The sequence below is a fragment of the Aptenodytes forsteri genome, unplaced genomic scaffold, assembly GCF_000699145.1.
Source record: "Aptenodytes forsteri isolate BGI_AS27 unplaced genomic scaffold, ASM69914v1 Scaffold164, whole genome shotgun sequence".
Classification (NCBI taxonomy): domain Eukaryota; kingdom Metazoa; phylum Chordata; class Aves; order Sphenisciformes; family Spheniscidae; genus Aptenodytes; species Aptenodytes forsteri.
The window spans coordinates 3,350,722-3,367,606 of record NW_008795527.1 but is presented as its reverse complement, the minus strand read 5'-3'; the positions used below and the strand labels follow the sequence as shown (position 1 = coordinate 3,367,606).

General features: G+C 40.3%; 1 protein-coding gene across 1 annotated transcript in view; it reads left to right on the top strand.

The window, feature by feature from the left end:
- Positions 1-16,885, top strand: part of DNAH11 (dynein axonemal heavy chain 11) — a 167,858-nt gene that overhangs the window by 95,928 nt on the left and 55,045 nt on the right. The window contains 4 exon segments of the mRNA XM_019472780.1: positions 1,494-1,656; positions 8,506-8,633; positions 8,635-8,737; positions 10,742-10,888. Coding sequence (XP_019328325.1) covers positions 1,494-1,656; positions 8,506-8,633; positions 8,635-8,737; positions 10,742-10,888 — 541 coding nt within the window.

Genomic DNA, 16,885 nt, shown 5'->3' with positions numbered 1-16,885 from the left:
ATGAGAAAGAAGTTTTTTGTGAGATACAGCCTGACCGGTGCTTGTGACCGGAGGCCGTTTCTTAATTGATTTTGCTAAAAAAGGTGGGAATAAAAAAAGGACATACCCTGTGGTTCAGCATAAAATGCAAGCTTTACAAAATGTATAAACATCCCAGGAAACAGTTTCTCTTTGAGCGGGTTTTCTGAATAATGGTAAAAGATTTTCTTGTCTTGACTTAGTTCTACTGAAACTTACTCATCTTTGCTCATAACTAAAGGTTAATTGCAGAAATTGTTGTCTTGTGTTTTCCAGTGCAGAAATGTATTTTTAGAAACTATGAGATAGTGGCAAGTCTTTTGCATTTTCCGTGTAATCTTCTTTCCAGATACCATAGAGGCTTTTTCCACTGTTACTATCTACTCATCACTTTCTCTCTCCTCTCTGACTGCTTTAAAACCCAGTGAAGTATTGTCCCAGGTCAACCTCCTCCTTTCTTCACTCCTTTTTTCCTTCTTTTCTTTCAACTTTCTGCTCGTCTTCCTTTTTCATCCAGTTTTCTCTTAATAGGTAATGTCAATTCCTGATTACTCCAGAGGCAGAATAAACCTGTCACTTCCCTAGCATGCCTGACTGGGCTCTGGCCTGGCTCTTGTGGCTGTTGGGGATGTGATAGTCTGTTCTGATACAATTTGGATGTTTTCTATTGGAATTAACAATATCGATGCCATATAGTTTGAGAAGCCCCATACAGCAAAAATAGTTCACAAGAAGCGTATAGGAGAGACTCCAGTCCTGTCTTAACAGCCTGATGTCTGTCATTTTGCTAATTAACTAAAAGCAAATACAATGGCCAAAACACGTGCTAATGGCAGTAAGTAGGTCCACAGATAGAACTGAGAGACTAGAATAACCCTTCCTTCCCAAATGTGAGTTGCTTTCGGTAGGCCCAGTGATACTAACAGCTGATCACAGTTTTATTTATTTTTCTTTGACTATTTCAGCCTACCCTTGTTTGACCATTCCTTTCCACTTCTGTAAAGAACAGTCCCTAAAACTTCACATACAAACCAAGGTCCGGATCTCCTTTTCTTCCCGTTCTATTAACGGGGTTGCGGTGCGTATTAAAGTGGGGGGAAGCGGCTTGAGTAGATGTAGCAACTCAAGAACTGGGTTTGTGTCACTGTGACCAGCTGAACGTGCGCCTTCTGGCTGTCTGCGTGCCAGCCAGTCCCTGCGGCTGCATTATTATTTATTGCTATCAAACCGAGTAACCGATACCAATGTGGAGAGAGGGGAAGGAAGCTGTAGGTACGCTGTGTTTGCACAGTGGAAAGGGAGTAAAATTTATTTGCCCAAGGTAGCTGACGAAGTTTATTAGCTGACAAATTTGGTTTGGAGCCTCAGCTCTGCGCTGGCCGGCGCCGGGCCATGGTTCATTGCATGCCTTTCTTTGATTGCCTCAACTTGCCGTGCGCTTCTTTTTTCTCTCTTTTCCCTCCCTCCTCTCCGCGGATCGTTCTGTGTTTCTCGCCTGCCGGTGCCACGCTGTGAGCGCGAGCTCGGAAGTTCCCAGCCATAGTTAACTGCACCGCTATTGACCGGTTTCATGAGTGGCCGCGGGAGGCCCTGCGCTCCATCAGCAGGAGGTTCATTGAGCAAGCTGAGGGGGTCGAGGTACAGAGTTTCAAGCTCATCAGTCTTCTAAGAAAGCAACAGAGATCATTGAAAGATCGATAACTGAATAAGCTGAAAAAAACAATGCTCTTTTTACTCCTTCTTTGCATACTTGTTGCCTTCAGTGTTGTTCAAGCTCACCCCTGCTAAAAGCTGAATTTTTATGGCGTGTCACTGCCCAGTTCCTTCAGCAGGATTTAGAGAACTGCCTAGCACAGGCAGAGAAGTGAGGGGGAAAGAAGAGAGGCATGTAATTCATAGCACTGTCTTTGCAGAATCCTTCAATTCTAGGCTTTTTAGGATCTTAGAGATACAAAATTCCTTTAACCCTTTTCAATACAGTTAAATATATTCGCTAGTGCTGTAGCAAGTGAGGCTGAAAAATTGCAGTGCACAGTCCAGGCTAACTAAAGAAAAGTTTTCCCTCTGTTCAGCAACTAAGCAGGTGAAAATTTCCCCTGTAACCACATGGCAAATGCATTTAGTGTTTTAATATCTGGGCAATTATTCTTTTTTTGTTCCTGATTGATCTGGAGTGCGACTTGTTTGTTTTCAGAAAAAAGTCATGCATTAGTGAGTTTCTTTTCAGGGAGAAGGAATATTCTCATATTCTGCGAAGAGTTTTAACAAGCTGCCTCTGCTCCCACCCAGCGTGGGACAACACTGTCGTGCTATCGGTGAGACTGCTCAAGTATTTGCTGGTGGAGTAATTCACATAGATCTAGAAAAGATTTACTTTCTTTCAGCGTTTGCAGTTGCACTAGTTTCATTCTGGAGTGCTGTTATATTTGGGACCATTTCTTTGTACAGGCCATTTGTAATCATGAGAGACAGGATTTCAGGAATGCCCAAGGAAGAGCCTTCTGGTTTTGGTCAAGGGTAGCACCAGTCCTGGGGCAAATCTCTGCGTAAGAGGTTGATGCATTTACAGCATTTGTCCTCCATTCAAACCCCTGCAAAATACACGGGGTCCTCAGGAGATGAAGGCGAAGGAGAGGGGGAAGTCTGCAGGGGTGCCTGGGGCTGCTTCCAGGGTACCCGGCGGGCCCTTCCTCTCCCCCTCCCCGGGGCTTGTGCGAGGCAGGGGGGCTGCGGGGAGGCCGGCCCGGCTGCCGGCGGCAGAGGCTCCCTCGCTGCGGGCTCGTACCCGTGCTCCCGCGGCATACGGATGCCTCCTATAGGGCTGCAAGGGAAAGAGAGATGTTTGCAAATCCTCCTCGTTTGTATTTTTCCATCGGCATCTTCTGCTTTATTTTACCAGCTCGTAAGAGATTTGAAGTGTTACTAGGAGAGTTATTTGTGGTCCGGTGGACTATGTGGGCGTTTTGCCCTGTTTTTAATGTGATACCAACTTACATATTCCCATTTGTTTTAAAGAAACTGCTGGAATTACATGGAGAAAAGAGAACAGAATTTGTTTTGACTTAAATGCTTTTTTTTTCCCCAAACCCTTAATTGATTATATTTTGCTGCTTTGAAAAGATGTCTGGTCTTCAGAATTTAGGCTTTTAATACTGAAACTGTTTGGGAGGAGTTATTTTTTTTTATTTTTTATTTAAGGATTATGTTCCTATATAATTCCTTTTGTAGATATTTAGGAAAGAATTCACTGATCCAAGTGACTGTTTATGACTCTCTTTTGCACATTGGTATTAACTGATCCTGGTAAATATCTTTCCTGTTCAGTTCCCAGCAAGTGAAATAAATGGCAACTAACAAAATAATGTGACACTTTATTGACAGCGAGTTAAGGTTTTTGTGTCATCAACATACGTAAAGCGGTACTGGGTGCCTGAGTCGTGTCTGCGTGTGCAGCCGATGAGAAGACTGACAGACAAGACAGCAGAATGCAAAAAATATTAGGAGGAGACAGGGGAAGGATTTGAAAGTGATGGGGAAAGTGAACGCAGAACAGAGACGTTGAAATAGCATAGAAACTATGACAGTGTTATGGGGGGAGAGGAGGGGAGCTCAACCAAAAGAGGTAGAAGGGAAGCAAAACTGAACCAGAAAGGGAGGAGAGGTGTACAGCAAAGAGTCTGAGGAGGAGTGAAAGGGAGGTGAAGGGGGAATGGTCACAGAAAAATAGTTAGTAAAAGGAGGGGTGACAGGAGAGTTGCAGAGGTGTATTAAGATATCAAAAGAATGAGAGAGGCAGGGTGGAAAAGGACCACCCTGAAGAACAGAGGGAATCTTAGCTGCAGTCTGCCATCCCCTTTCCGTTGAAGATTTATAGGAGGTGGTCTCCTCTCATTCTCTCATCTCTAGTGCTGGCGTGGTGATACGTCGTTTCACTTGCTCCATTTTAGATATCTCCGGAAAGCCTTTTGTTTGTTCTTAGTACAGAAATCTTGTTAGCCAGGGCTCATGTATGCCTGGACTTCTGAAACATACTGTAATTGTGCTGTCCCTTATGATGAGCAATGCAAGATCTGTTCCTGAGTGATTATCTTGGCATAATTGACACTTAGTTCCTAATTGTCCTGTTTCAGTGTCTCCCAAAAAAACCCAAAAATAGTTGTTGTTTTCTGGTTTTTTGTTTTTTTTTTCTGTTCATCACTGTGTAACAACATTACAGATTTTTTTAATTAGCGTAGCTTGAAGTTAAGCTAATGATCTTTTTTTTCCCCTCTTAAAAGTTCAATACAAATATGACATCATATCTACATTGTTTTAACAAAAACTGGAAAATTTCTGGGTTTAAAGAGTAAGAGAAAGCCATAAAAAATTCATGGTGATTGTGGGAGTTGAGAAGGAAGTCTTAGATTCTCCATCTCTTTATCTTCAAAGTCTAGGTACTTTTCTGGAAGGTACAGTTTACCCAGGGAAGGAGGGGGGGGCAGGCTGAGCTCAGCAGGGAGATGGTGAGCTGCAGCATCAGTATGGGCTATGAAGGATGCTGTGAACATCCCTTCTGCCCTGTGTGAAAGTATCTGAATAGAAAGAACAAGTGATCCTCCTTAATTATGGTCCCGTTGAAAATAAGTCCCATGAGCCCCTTTTCACTCGGAAGGACATTGGACAATGTGCGGGTTAAGGACAAGAGACGGTGAGTTCAGAGATATTTGGGGAGAAATGGAGAGTATCAGAAATTTAATCAATTTGGATGTGCCTGATTTCTTGGGAGAAAAGAAAGGAAAAGAGCCCTCTTCTGTTTCAGCACTCAAATTGCTAAACTTACATTTAAAAAGAACACAAGCAAAGAACACTGTGCAGCAAGTCTGAAATCCATATACGGAGCTTAACGAACTTACAAAAGCACCTCATTTGGTATAAAACATGATCTATGGTATTTTGAAATCATGTCCCCGTCTCCGAATTTAACGTGACACAATCTCTCTTCCTTACTTTCAGCTGGTTTCACGCATCAGCACTGAGTACAGAATAAAAGAGTCAGGATTGTTGAATCCATCCCTTTGAAAATAACAGCAACGTACATCTCTGCCATCTCCTTTGAGTGTTTTGCGGTTGCTGTCTTTTATGCTGCTCCTCCAGTGCTTCGCACCAAACAGCGCACACTGTTAAGCATACCAAGGATAAATTCATTATACTCTTAATTTATTGTATTCCAAAGTATTTTACAACATGTGGTATGGCAAAGGAGAAGCCTGAAGTAACTTTTTTGCCTTCTCCCCTTGCCTCTTACACTCCCCACTCCTCTCCACGCTCACTTCCCTGTTACCTCTTCCTTCAGACACACGCTGGCTTGGTTTTATTCTCAGTTTTGATAGCTGCCTGTGGGATGCATTCAAGATCAGTGACATTGGTCTTTTTTGCGCTTTGCTTGGCGTGTTTCAGCTAGCTCAACTTAACTGCAAAGAGCTAAGGTTTGTCAAGTTGGTAATGACTAATTTACATCCGAGGAAAGTAAAAGGGCAAAACTCCTGTTTAAACTATACTCATAACTTGCATTGGGTTTGGGTTTTTTTGTATGCTTAAGTCAGCCAAGGCCTAGAATAGAGAGACTGCATGAGAATGAACAGACTTCACCCTTATATTTTCTTTCAGATTGTATATAGGCTTATTGCTCAGTCATCTTTAGGACTATTGAATGGTTTTGATTTGCACCAGCCTAATCTTCATTATTGGCTTCGAGCTACTTTATGCTTTCTAGTGAACTGCAGTTAAATCAGATTTTGTAACTGTATCAACTCTTTTTTGTTTGCCTTTTTTTAATAAAGAAGGCTAAATTAGCAATAATAATTTCCTTTGCCTACAACCCTGAATGGGCATATATTGAAAAGTACAATGTAGTATTAGAAAAAAAAAAACCTGGAGATAAACGAATGGCAGAATAAATAATTTATGCTAATGAAATTACTGCAATTAGTAGTTCCACAATGACCCTTTTAAAAGCCACAGCTGTTAATGTCAGGAAGTGCTGTCACCGCTGACCTTATCATAAGAGAAAGTGACAAATTGAAAATGCAGGGAAGACCAATCCTCAAAGAGGTCTGTTCGGGAACGATTAGTGTTTTCTGAAAACCAGTGTGAATTACAACCAGCTGCTCTCTGGCTCGGCGTGTCTCCCATGCTGTGCCATTTTGTTAAGCTCGATAACAATAGTTATTTTGCCCCATTGAGACAAGTTGTCTCGGGCCACTTCCAGCTCTACCGGAACCCACTTCTTCCCTCACTGATTTACAAATGAAACTGTTGTTAGAGGGCTTTTCAGGGCTGCTGAGTAGAGACCTCTCATAAGGATCATGTGTAAGGAGGTTGTCTTTCGCGAGGAAGAGCTGTACTGCAGGGTGCGTGTGTGTCACAATGAAAAAAAGGAGAAAAAGGCTGAAACGCATTTCAGTTGGAAGCCAAGCGCTGCTCAAATCTGCATAAAACATCCGTTCCTGCTGACTAGCCTTGCTTTTACAAACAGTTTTATTTTTAAGATGAATTTATGCTAGCTTTGCCTCAACTAATGATGTTCTGATTTTTTTTTTTATTTGTAAAGCAATTTATTTCCGCTTTCCCTAAATGCGAATCATTCTTTATTTAGTCCTTGTTTTAATTTCTGTTTTTTGTAATCATAGGTGAAATAAGTATTCTTCTAAACTAGCTTTTAAAAGTCACAAGAAAATAATGAGGTTTCTTACTGAGAAAAATGGCAAGTCTTTCTGCATCAACCTGATTGTAATATTGATGATGTAGGCTTAAAACATTTAACTGCATCAACAGCCACTTGCGAGCAATTTTCCCGAAGTTCCCTAAGCATTATTGACAATGCTTTGGTAAATTATGTGTGACTTTCCTAAGAGTTGGTGTAGCTCATTTAATTCATATTAATTGATTTTTAGGCTTCCCTTGATTAATTGAACTGGGTTCGTCTTGTACAGAATGCAATAAATAATCATTAAAATGAGGGAGATGTGACTCCACAAATTATAAAGTTAAGTATGCTAGAAGTCATAGAGGACAAAATGGAAGTTAGTTACAGTGATGGAGTTAAATGGGTTTTCTTAGTATTTCCCTGTTAATTTTGCATACAGTACTCTTGCTTAGCCATGTGTATGCGTATATTCTAGTAATACAGGTAGATAGGGTCCTTTAAAACAAACAAAAATGAATTTTGGGGGGTTCTTATTTCACCTTTATCCTGGGGAAGTATACTCTAATTCAAAGTAGTGTAGTAGTATCTTGTATTTGCTAGTTCAGGTTTCAAAAAAATTTAGAAAAAGGACCTTTGAGCTTTAGTCCCGGAACTACCTCTCTTCTTGCTGTGAGAGGTGAATAAAGACAGGCATTCTACCTCTGCATTTTGCTCAGAAATACATGACTAAATGACCGTCTGGAGCCGTTTTAAATATGCCTGGCCTGTTTTGGTTATCATATGGTATGCGAAAAGAGTTTTCCAGTCTCACGGCTGCATTTTCCTCCCTGTGATGAGAGAGAAACCCATGCAGTGCTGCGTGGCACCCAGCGCAGCCCCCTGGGGCTGCAGGACCGCTCTGGGTCCCTTCTGCAGCGTGCTGAGTTTTGCTCAGAGCTGCAGGTATACTTTGTGGTTCGACGTCTGGGTGGCACCTAGGGAGGGGAAGAGCGTCAGCTGTCACAGCTCAGGGTGACTCTGAACTCCATTAAGTCGTAACTACTTTTCTGGTCAAATACCCCTTGAAACTGATAGAAGGTCTCTTCAGCACAGAAATGTTGCTGATTTTCTGACATTTTATGGTAGGTAGAGACTCAGCTTCCAGAAGCACTCCACAGTGCTCTAATCCTGCCCTTGTGCCAGTTTATGTTAGTTTATCACTGACTTTGACAAGCACGGATAAGCCGGGACTTGTACAACTTCAGAAATCTAAATCATGGAGTCCGGTTCTGCTCAATCTGAAGTTAACGGCATAAATGCGCTTCACTCTGAATAGGAATTTGATGATATATGAGGTATGTGGGGATCAGTGTGGTTAGAGTAGCTACTCTATTGTATTTCTTTAACCTATACAGGATTTTTCTTAAACAGGATTTCCAGAGGTGAAATAGAAAATCCATATACTATTAACTCTGCATATAGCAGTATAGTGACTGATTTAACCTCTGTTTCTAGCTTTTAGGAGCATTTATTTTAAAGAAATGAAAGGATCTTGAAGCACTGAGCTTCTGTGGTGATGAAGACTTAATGAATGCCAGCACAGAATGAATTAATTTGTATGCATAAAAGTTGAGGAAAGCTCATTTTGCTCTAATGTTTTTTACATGCTGACAAAATTATGTTTAGGGTAGACTGAAAAATAGTTTTGCGAACAACCATGCTTAGAAACGTAACCTTTGCTGACTTACATAGATATACTTAATATTTGAAACATTTCTTTGCTCCTGTGTTTACATTTGTTCTTGTTCCTTGGGTATGTTCAGCCACTCATCCAGGACTCCATTTGTGATTTCATGGCTTATGCCCACACCAATGTGAATATGCTGAGTGCCAAATGCAATCGTAATGAGAGGCGACACAATTACACCACTCCGAAGAGTTTTCCCGAGCAAATCATGCTTTAAGATCCTCCTAGAGAAGAAAAGCAAGGTGATGTCGGGACACATGGAGCACTTGGTGAATGGCATGCAGAAGCTGAAGGCAGCAGCTTTCCAGGTAAACTGTGAAAGTCACAGCCTTTCCTTTCATTCTTATAAATACTCTTGGGTTTATTGCTAATAAAACAAAGTTATCGCAGCACCTTTTCATTAGACTGATTAGTTGTGGGGTGGCATTTTTGTGTTTCATTGAAATTACCTGATTTTGGAAGCTGGGGTTTGGTTTTTTTTTTCACATAGAAGCTCTTTGAGCTCTTTAGCTGTCTTTGGAAAGAGGGGTTCATCCATTTGAGCAAGGACAAAGTCTGGAGGGAAGGGAAGTGTAGTGGGGCCACAGTAAAAGAGTGGGAGGGGAAGTAAGTGCCACAGTAAAAGCCAGACCATGGAGAGAGAAGATGCAGTTCTGTACGTGGGGCTTTTGTGCATGGCCAGTGACCAGCTGAGGGGTAATGAAAGCAGGAGGAAGAAGTGTGGAACCTTTGCATCAGCTGTCCTCACCTCCTTGTGGGGGTAGTGCCACTTAGCCCCCAGTCAGTGCTTCTGCCTACAGTTAGTTTGTGGCTAGTCAGTCCACAAAGACAGAAAGGAGGGGAAACTGCTTTGAAGCCTTTCCCTCTGCCCCCCGCCACATGTTCCATAATCCCTATTGCAGATGCTGAAGGGAAGCCATAATCCAGCAATTTCTTTATTAAAAATAAAAGGTCTGTGTGTTTTATATAAAAACTGTGAATGAAATGCTCAGCTCCAGTCTGCATAATGTTGCATCTTTGTGCTACTGCATGACAATAATTGGAGCTGAACGGCTTATTCCCACTTTTCAAGCTGAAGACCTGCAAAAATCAATGGTCAACAGGAAAGGGTGACTGCTTTTTTAAAGTCTATTTTTAATAAGGTGTCCCATGCTAGTAAATGATTAAAATGCTCTTTTTCTCTGAATTCTAATTTGATGATGACCAAAAGGTAATTTGACAATTTCAACTGCTGCATGCTGTGCTAGCAGACAAAGCCACAGCTCCGATCTAGGCAGGTACTTGAACACTGAGCCATTTTTATCCTGCACTCCAGACAAGGATATCAAATGCAGCACCATTTAGTTTTTTCAGAAAGAAAAAGACATAAAGTCAGCTCAAATAAATTGAAAAATAAAGTGAGTGGAGACATTTGGGATCTTTACAGTCATCTGTTACAACTCAGTATTACAGCTTTGTCTTCTCATTTCAAAATGGTCAAATTTTGCAAAGGTAGATTTTGTAGGTTTTGTAAGACTTCAGGAGCCCATCAAGGAAGAAGAGTCCTCAAGACCTTCCATGTGATGAAAGTTTAAACCCTCTAATATTGGTCTTCCTCTTTGTCTTATCACCCCTATCCAGATCAGGTTAACAAGAGTCCCCTCTGGTCAAAACATAGTCTTTTATCATGAATAGCTGACAGATAAAATGCTTGGAGGGATAGCTCGGGGCAGGGGGGAACAAACAGGTATTTGAAACAATTCCTTTATATATGGAAAGATATTGTCGCTGGACATTTTGATACTGGTTTCTCTCCTGGCAGGCAATTAAATTGCTATTTCAGCAAACTAACAGGTAGTCTTTGTTCATCAGTCTCTGAGTCTGTCTTAACCTTCCAGCAAACCTCTACTGGAATTATCTGCTCAGAGTGATTACTAAGCATTTTCCATAATGTCCTTTTGCTTTTACATTTGCATCTTTGCTAGGTGCTGCAGCTGGGCCTTGTCGCACTGCTGAGACACCTGGTTACAAACACAACCTCAGCAGCTGGACAGACATCTGAGCATCTCAGGGGAGCTGCGGGGTCCCTGATGGGAGCAATTAGGCTGTTCTTATTAAATTCTTTATGTCAACAAAATTCTGTGAGCTACAAACAAGGAGCTGTCAAATGGAAACAAAATAAAAAAGGAAAAGAGAACACTTTTAGTACTGAGACCCACGAAACATGAATTTTGTTTTCAGTTCAGCTTTTTGGGGCTCATGTGGTATAATCTTGCCAGAACCATACCTAATGACCCTTGCTCCTGAATAACGCGTTACCTTTTGCCCTGTAGGTAGAAGATCTAAAATCCAAACTTGCTTCTCAAGAGGCAGAACTGCAACTGAGAAATCAAGATGCTGAAGCTTTGATTGCTAAGATGGGGTTTCAGACTGAGAAAGTGAGTCAAGAAAAGGCCATTGCAGATACAGAGGAGCAAAAGGTCAGTCTAATTCCCCCATTTAGTGCTGTTAAGCTATATTTAGCACAAAATAAACCTTTTTAGGTGAACAGTTTTGCACAAGTTCTCTCCAGGGAGCATAAAGTCTAAAGAATTATTATACTTACACATGTAACATCATTTCACACCATGATTACCACTTGACCTTTCTTTACATATTATGCCTTTTCCCAACCTTTTAGCTGTTTTAATGAGATGAAAGAACAATAAATACTGAGCTCATTCAAGCATTTAATGGATGTGGATCTTGAGAATCAGACCTATTTGTAATACAGTAAAGGTCAGAGAGTCATCTCTGAGCACTTGAGATTTCTAAAGGCTTTGAGGCTCTAGGTAAATTGAACAACTCAATTGATACGGAAGTTCATTCCAGTATCTCGCAATATTACAAGGTGCAAACCTTGAATTTTAAGATTATAATAGCATTCCTAATAATGTGTGTCATCAGTGTTGAATCTTCTTTTCACTCTGAGTTCAGCCTATTAACATTAGTTATCAACATCCATGTTGGAAACATAAAGTTTACATGCATTTTTCCTCACCACAGAATGAATAGAAATGCATAATTTTATCTGGACTCTAAAATTTTCATCTACTGTTACAAGCACGGTTTTTGAAATAAAACAGCAGCAGTATGGAATGCTGTAAACTGAAGTTCCTCTGCCTTTAAAGTCCGAAGGGCTCATTCAACTCTGGCATTTTGCTATGAAATCTGATGTGTATTGTGTCATTTATCAGTACTGCAGAGAGAAATATTTAATTGACTCGTAATAGTTGTTAATGCCTGATTTTGAGCTATGGAAACTTCAAGTTGCCACGAACTTTCTAAACAGTTTTCAGACACTGATCAACAGGGAAGACTATACTGTTTGAGCAATCAAAATGGTCTTTCATTCTCTTCTGTTTTGTTTCTTAAAGACTTCTTATTGTTAGGTGATATTTAATGCTTTTCTAATGACCTTTGGTCTCATCCTAATTTTATTGAGGGAAAAGTGATTTTTGACACTGACATAAATGAACACTGGATCAGGACCTTTATATTTCTCTGGGTTATGCTAATTATTGACTTCAGCCTTTTGCTGATCCATATCTTATATAGGACTTAAAAATTGCTATGAAGTTTAAAGTCCAAATAGTGCAATTAATTAAACTTGCACAAATTGGATCCAACAGCTCAACATCCTACCAACTGCTTTTCAGTGGTGCTTTTCCTGTATTGGTTCCATATGCTTCTGATGGATTTGGATGACCAAAATACACCCTTAACACAATTCTAATTACTTCATTAAGCAACTAGGTGAAACACACAGAGTGATTATCGTGGGATAATCACATCTTTGGGCCACTTTGTTTCAGGGATGAAGTTCAGCACGTGACACTAATGATTACTGTACTCCCCTGTTCATTGCTTTATTGCACTTCTGAAATGTTTTTGTTGGAAATGAAAGCGTCATTTTGTGCTACATTAATCTAAAACTATTTCATAAGGCTGATGATGGTTTCTAAATATTAATCTTCTATAATTTTTTGTTACAGGGGGAAAAAAAAAATCAGCAAATGAGAATACATCTTCCAGCTAAGTAATTTGTGAATACTCTTCATCATTGATTAAAATTTGTCACCCTTTAAAAAATTATTTTGGCTTTCCTGTTCTATAGATTTCAAACTGGAGTTTATAAGGGGTTTTTGAGTTTTACAACATTAAGCCAGTAACTACCTTGGAGGTACCGCTTTAGAGTGAAGCATTACTTAAGAAAAGGTAAAGAGCGGAAGTCGCTTTAGATCAGAGTCATCAGGAAAAGCGGGGTCAGTCTGGATGCCCATAAACGTGGCAGAGCTACATCGCTGTATAGTAATCAACAAGGGTCTGACTATGAATGTGATACTGCTAAGGTTTGAAAATAGTGGGCAGTAACACTGCTGTCATTTTACTGGCCATTTGTGTGCTCTGAGTGATGCCAGCCAGAGCGGTTTACAGATGAAGATGCATATGCCATTGCCTTTTAAGATGGGACCTACTCCTTCAAAGGAAGAAAACATGCAGAGCATGGTGTAGGTATATGGGTGACAGTGACACTACCTGAGGATTAGGAGCGAAGATGGATCCAGACTGACCAGCTTTTTTGATTTACCTCCCTCAGCTGAAGTGCCTTCTTTATTTACATGGTATATTTGAGCCACTCTATTCATGGTCTGATTGCTAAGGGCACACTGCTTCCAGCTTTTCTAACAATTTAGCCGTCATTGAAGATCTTTATACCATAGAAGTCACTGATGTGAAGAGGACTAAACTTCTCGAGACAGGGGTGAAAAGCTCCTTCATCTCTTTGTGAGGGGAAGTAGATTTGAGAAATACTGTCCTAAGGCTTATCTGCAACCTGCTCTGTTTAATTTTTCCTCCCTTAAAAACAATTATCTTGTTCCATATTTTCTTTGGGCATCAGCAAGCAAAGAATAACTAAGCATAAGAAAAAAGAGAGACAGAACTATAATGCAAATTGTGTGACTTAAATTAGCCATTTGTTTTAATAGAAAACACAGTGTCATGTTAGAAGGACTATGTACTGTAAATGTAATACTTGTTCATCTGGTTACATCCTTAAAAACTTTAACAGAAGGAGAATTTGGCTGTTCTAAACTTTTCGCTTTAAGTTAATTTCAGTAACATGGGTCTCAAACCATGTTAGAGAAAATATAAACCAAACCAAAACTGCAACTGTATATGCAGTATTTAATTTAAAAAAAATGTTGTGGCTAAGATGCAAACCAATAAACATTGGGAATTTCATCCTAAAAGCTACATCACAAGAGATGGGGGAAATATTTAACTTTCTTAGTAGCTTGTCATTTGTAATGTAATGCATATTGATTTTTAATCACAGACACAGACAGTGTCTGTGTGCGTCCCATGTAATAAAGGTATACATGGAAAGCGCCCCCAACAATTGTAGAAACACGTTTTGTAAGGACATTAAATTCTTACAGACGCTTGCTACTGCCAATGCATAGTGCTTGATCCAAGTATTAACATCTTGATCACTATAATACCCTCTTTGTCTGTAATTAGACTTTGTTTAAGCAAGACCTGACAGGAAATGAGCCTGTGAGATGAGCATGAGGTACAAGGATAAAGATGAACCAAATATAACTAACTTCAGCCCCAGGCAATGTGTCCTTAAAAGTGTGCATGATAATCTTCCAAATATGCAGTTGTGGATGATACAGAACACCCTCCAGGGTTACTCTACCAGATAAATTTGCACCAATGAAATCATAATCTGCTTTTAAACAGATAATTAAATCATTGCAGAAAATTGTGGAGGCACTCAGATTTCACTTAAAACTGATGCTAGCTGATTTAAAATCACTGATCTAAGGCACTGTTAAGCCAAAACAAGCATTTTGACAAATCTGCTTGGATTGGTATCTGTTTAATTTCCAAACCTGAAATTAAGTACAGTGTTTTCATTTAGGAGATTTCCTTTTCTCCTGTTCTTTCCCTTGTTGAGGCCTATGGTTTCAGACTTGGAACTGAGGAATTAAAAGAAAAAGGCAAATTTACCAAAAGGTGGAGGCTAGTTTGACAAATCTGATATATTTACCTATACCCCAAAAGTGCAGTGGAAGTTTTACTGGTTAGGGAAACCCCCAGTGCGTCACTAGAACTGACCATTGGCTCCCTGTTATTTTCTCTGATTTTCTAAAAGGGAGCCCTTTAAAGGGGAAAAATGGGGAAGTGAGGGGAAAAAAGGTCATGGCTCTCCAGATCTTAGTGAAAAATCTTCACTTTCTCTCTGCCATACATCTCTTGTTTAGCTCCAGCTTCTGCATTTGAACATAGATCATGAAATGCTTGCAGCTTACCTGCTGAAATGGCATAAGCTATTGAGTTCTCCCCTGTGTTTGATAATTCCTCAGAAGTAACAGACTGGCCTAATATTCCCCAGCTTTTTTGTACAGATACTTTACCTGGTCTCCTGTCCTGCGTTACTAAATCTCTCACCTTTGCACCCTACTGTATTATGTAGAGTCCTAAACACAGGAGTCCTTCTAAATTCTTGTACCTCACACAGTGATCTCCAGGTTTCTGTTGGCAACCGGGAGCATTCACTATCTGATGTGTCTTCACAAGCTTACAGGCTCCTTTTTTCAAAAGCATCCATACAGATAGGTGGTATTTCACATCCATACAGACATGCTTGATCACAGTCTGGTAGATAGGTACATCTACTAGAAGGACAGTCTTCATACTAGCAATTTTTCAGCAAGAGATATTAAAAGCTTATCCAGAAGAAAAAAATATATATACATAAATATATATTACCCTTCTTACAGCTGTACCTCTCTTTTATGTCCTTGGATATCAAGGTGGCAAAGAAAGCATTACTTGCAGAATTTTGTGTTGTAGTGCCCTATGCAAGAAAGTAATTGGGCATCACACAAAATCTGTTAATCCAGTACTCATTTGAAAAACGTATGCGGTTTATAGTCTCATGGAAATGAACAGAAATTGTATAAAGCTGTCGCATAGTTCTCTCACAACACTATGGTGGTAGTGTGTTGTCCTTCTTCGCCCTGAAGGAAAGGTGGATGTGCTAAGCAATAGTTAGTTAATTAACCTGAGAGGTTTAGTCTTACAAACGCTGAACTGGTTGTTGAGACACCCATATTCCTTTCGCCGTCAACCTGGTGAGTGCTACCAAAATTGTGTGGAAGTGCCATATTTTCTTTAGTAAGTCAAAGGTAACACATCCTTTTTTTCATCAGGTTAACTGCATGTATATTTAACATGATAATAAGAATAAGGCAAAGTTGTCAAGGCCAGAATCAGAGCAGCCTGTGAAGAAGAGAATTTGAAAAGTGAATATTTCAAGTATAAACCATTTTTAGCAGATAAAGCATCAGTACCTGTTTCTTACTTTTCAGTTTGCAAAACTGAGCAGCAGAGGATGATGGAGAATATCCAGTTATTATAATAACCCAGATAAAGATTCTTTGTGATAATACAGACATTTGTCCATAAGTATAAACAAAAATGATTTCTGGTACACCAATCCAAAGCTCTTCTGTTTCCTAGTCATCTCTTTTAGTCTCAGTGTGTTTTCTCCACAAAGGGGGTAGTCAGCAGGTTTCCACCTCCTGTCTCACGCTGTTGTCCTTAAAAGGGCAGAGCAACATGTAGGGATGCCTCATGATTCAGAGCAGCAGGGAAGAAAGGAACTTTGTATACCAAATTTTCTCTCTGGAGCAATGAGAATAAATGTGATCTAGCTACCCAGAGGTTAAATTGCTGTTTTAATAGAAATAGCAGATACAATATGAGGTCAGAAGTCACTGAGAAGCCTGTTAACTTCTAATGATTGCAGATAGCTGATTTGCCAGCACATCCCTCTGTCCCTGGCTCTTTATCACATTATCCTCACTATGTGCAAGGCTTCACTCCTGAGCAGCTGCATGTGCTAACTAATGTAGAGCATATAGGAGCTTTACTGAAGCGAGCTTTGGCTGCCTTATGGAACTCCTAGCACTGCAAAACTCAGCTGTCATTGAGGGTCCAGCCCACCAGCTCTTAGAATCATAGAACTGTAGAATGATTTGGGTTGGAAGGGGCCTCTAAAGGTCATCTAGCCCAATCCCCCTGCAATGTGCAGGGACATCTTCCACTAGATCAGGTTGCTCAGAGCCCCGTCCAACCTGACCTTGAATGTTTCCAGGGATGGGGCATCCGCCACCTCTCTGGGCAACCTGTGCCAGTATTTCACCACCCTCATCATAAAAAAATTCTTCCTTATATCTAGTCTGAATCTACCTCTTTTAGTTTAAAACCCTTACCCCTTGTCCTATCACAACAGGCCCTACTAAAAAGTCTGTCCCCATCTTTCTTATTAAGCCCCATTTAAGTATTGAAAGACCGCAGTAAGGTCTCCCCAGAGCCTTCTCTTGACTGGTCTGAACAACCCCAACTCTCTCAGCCTTTCT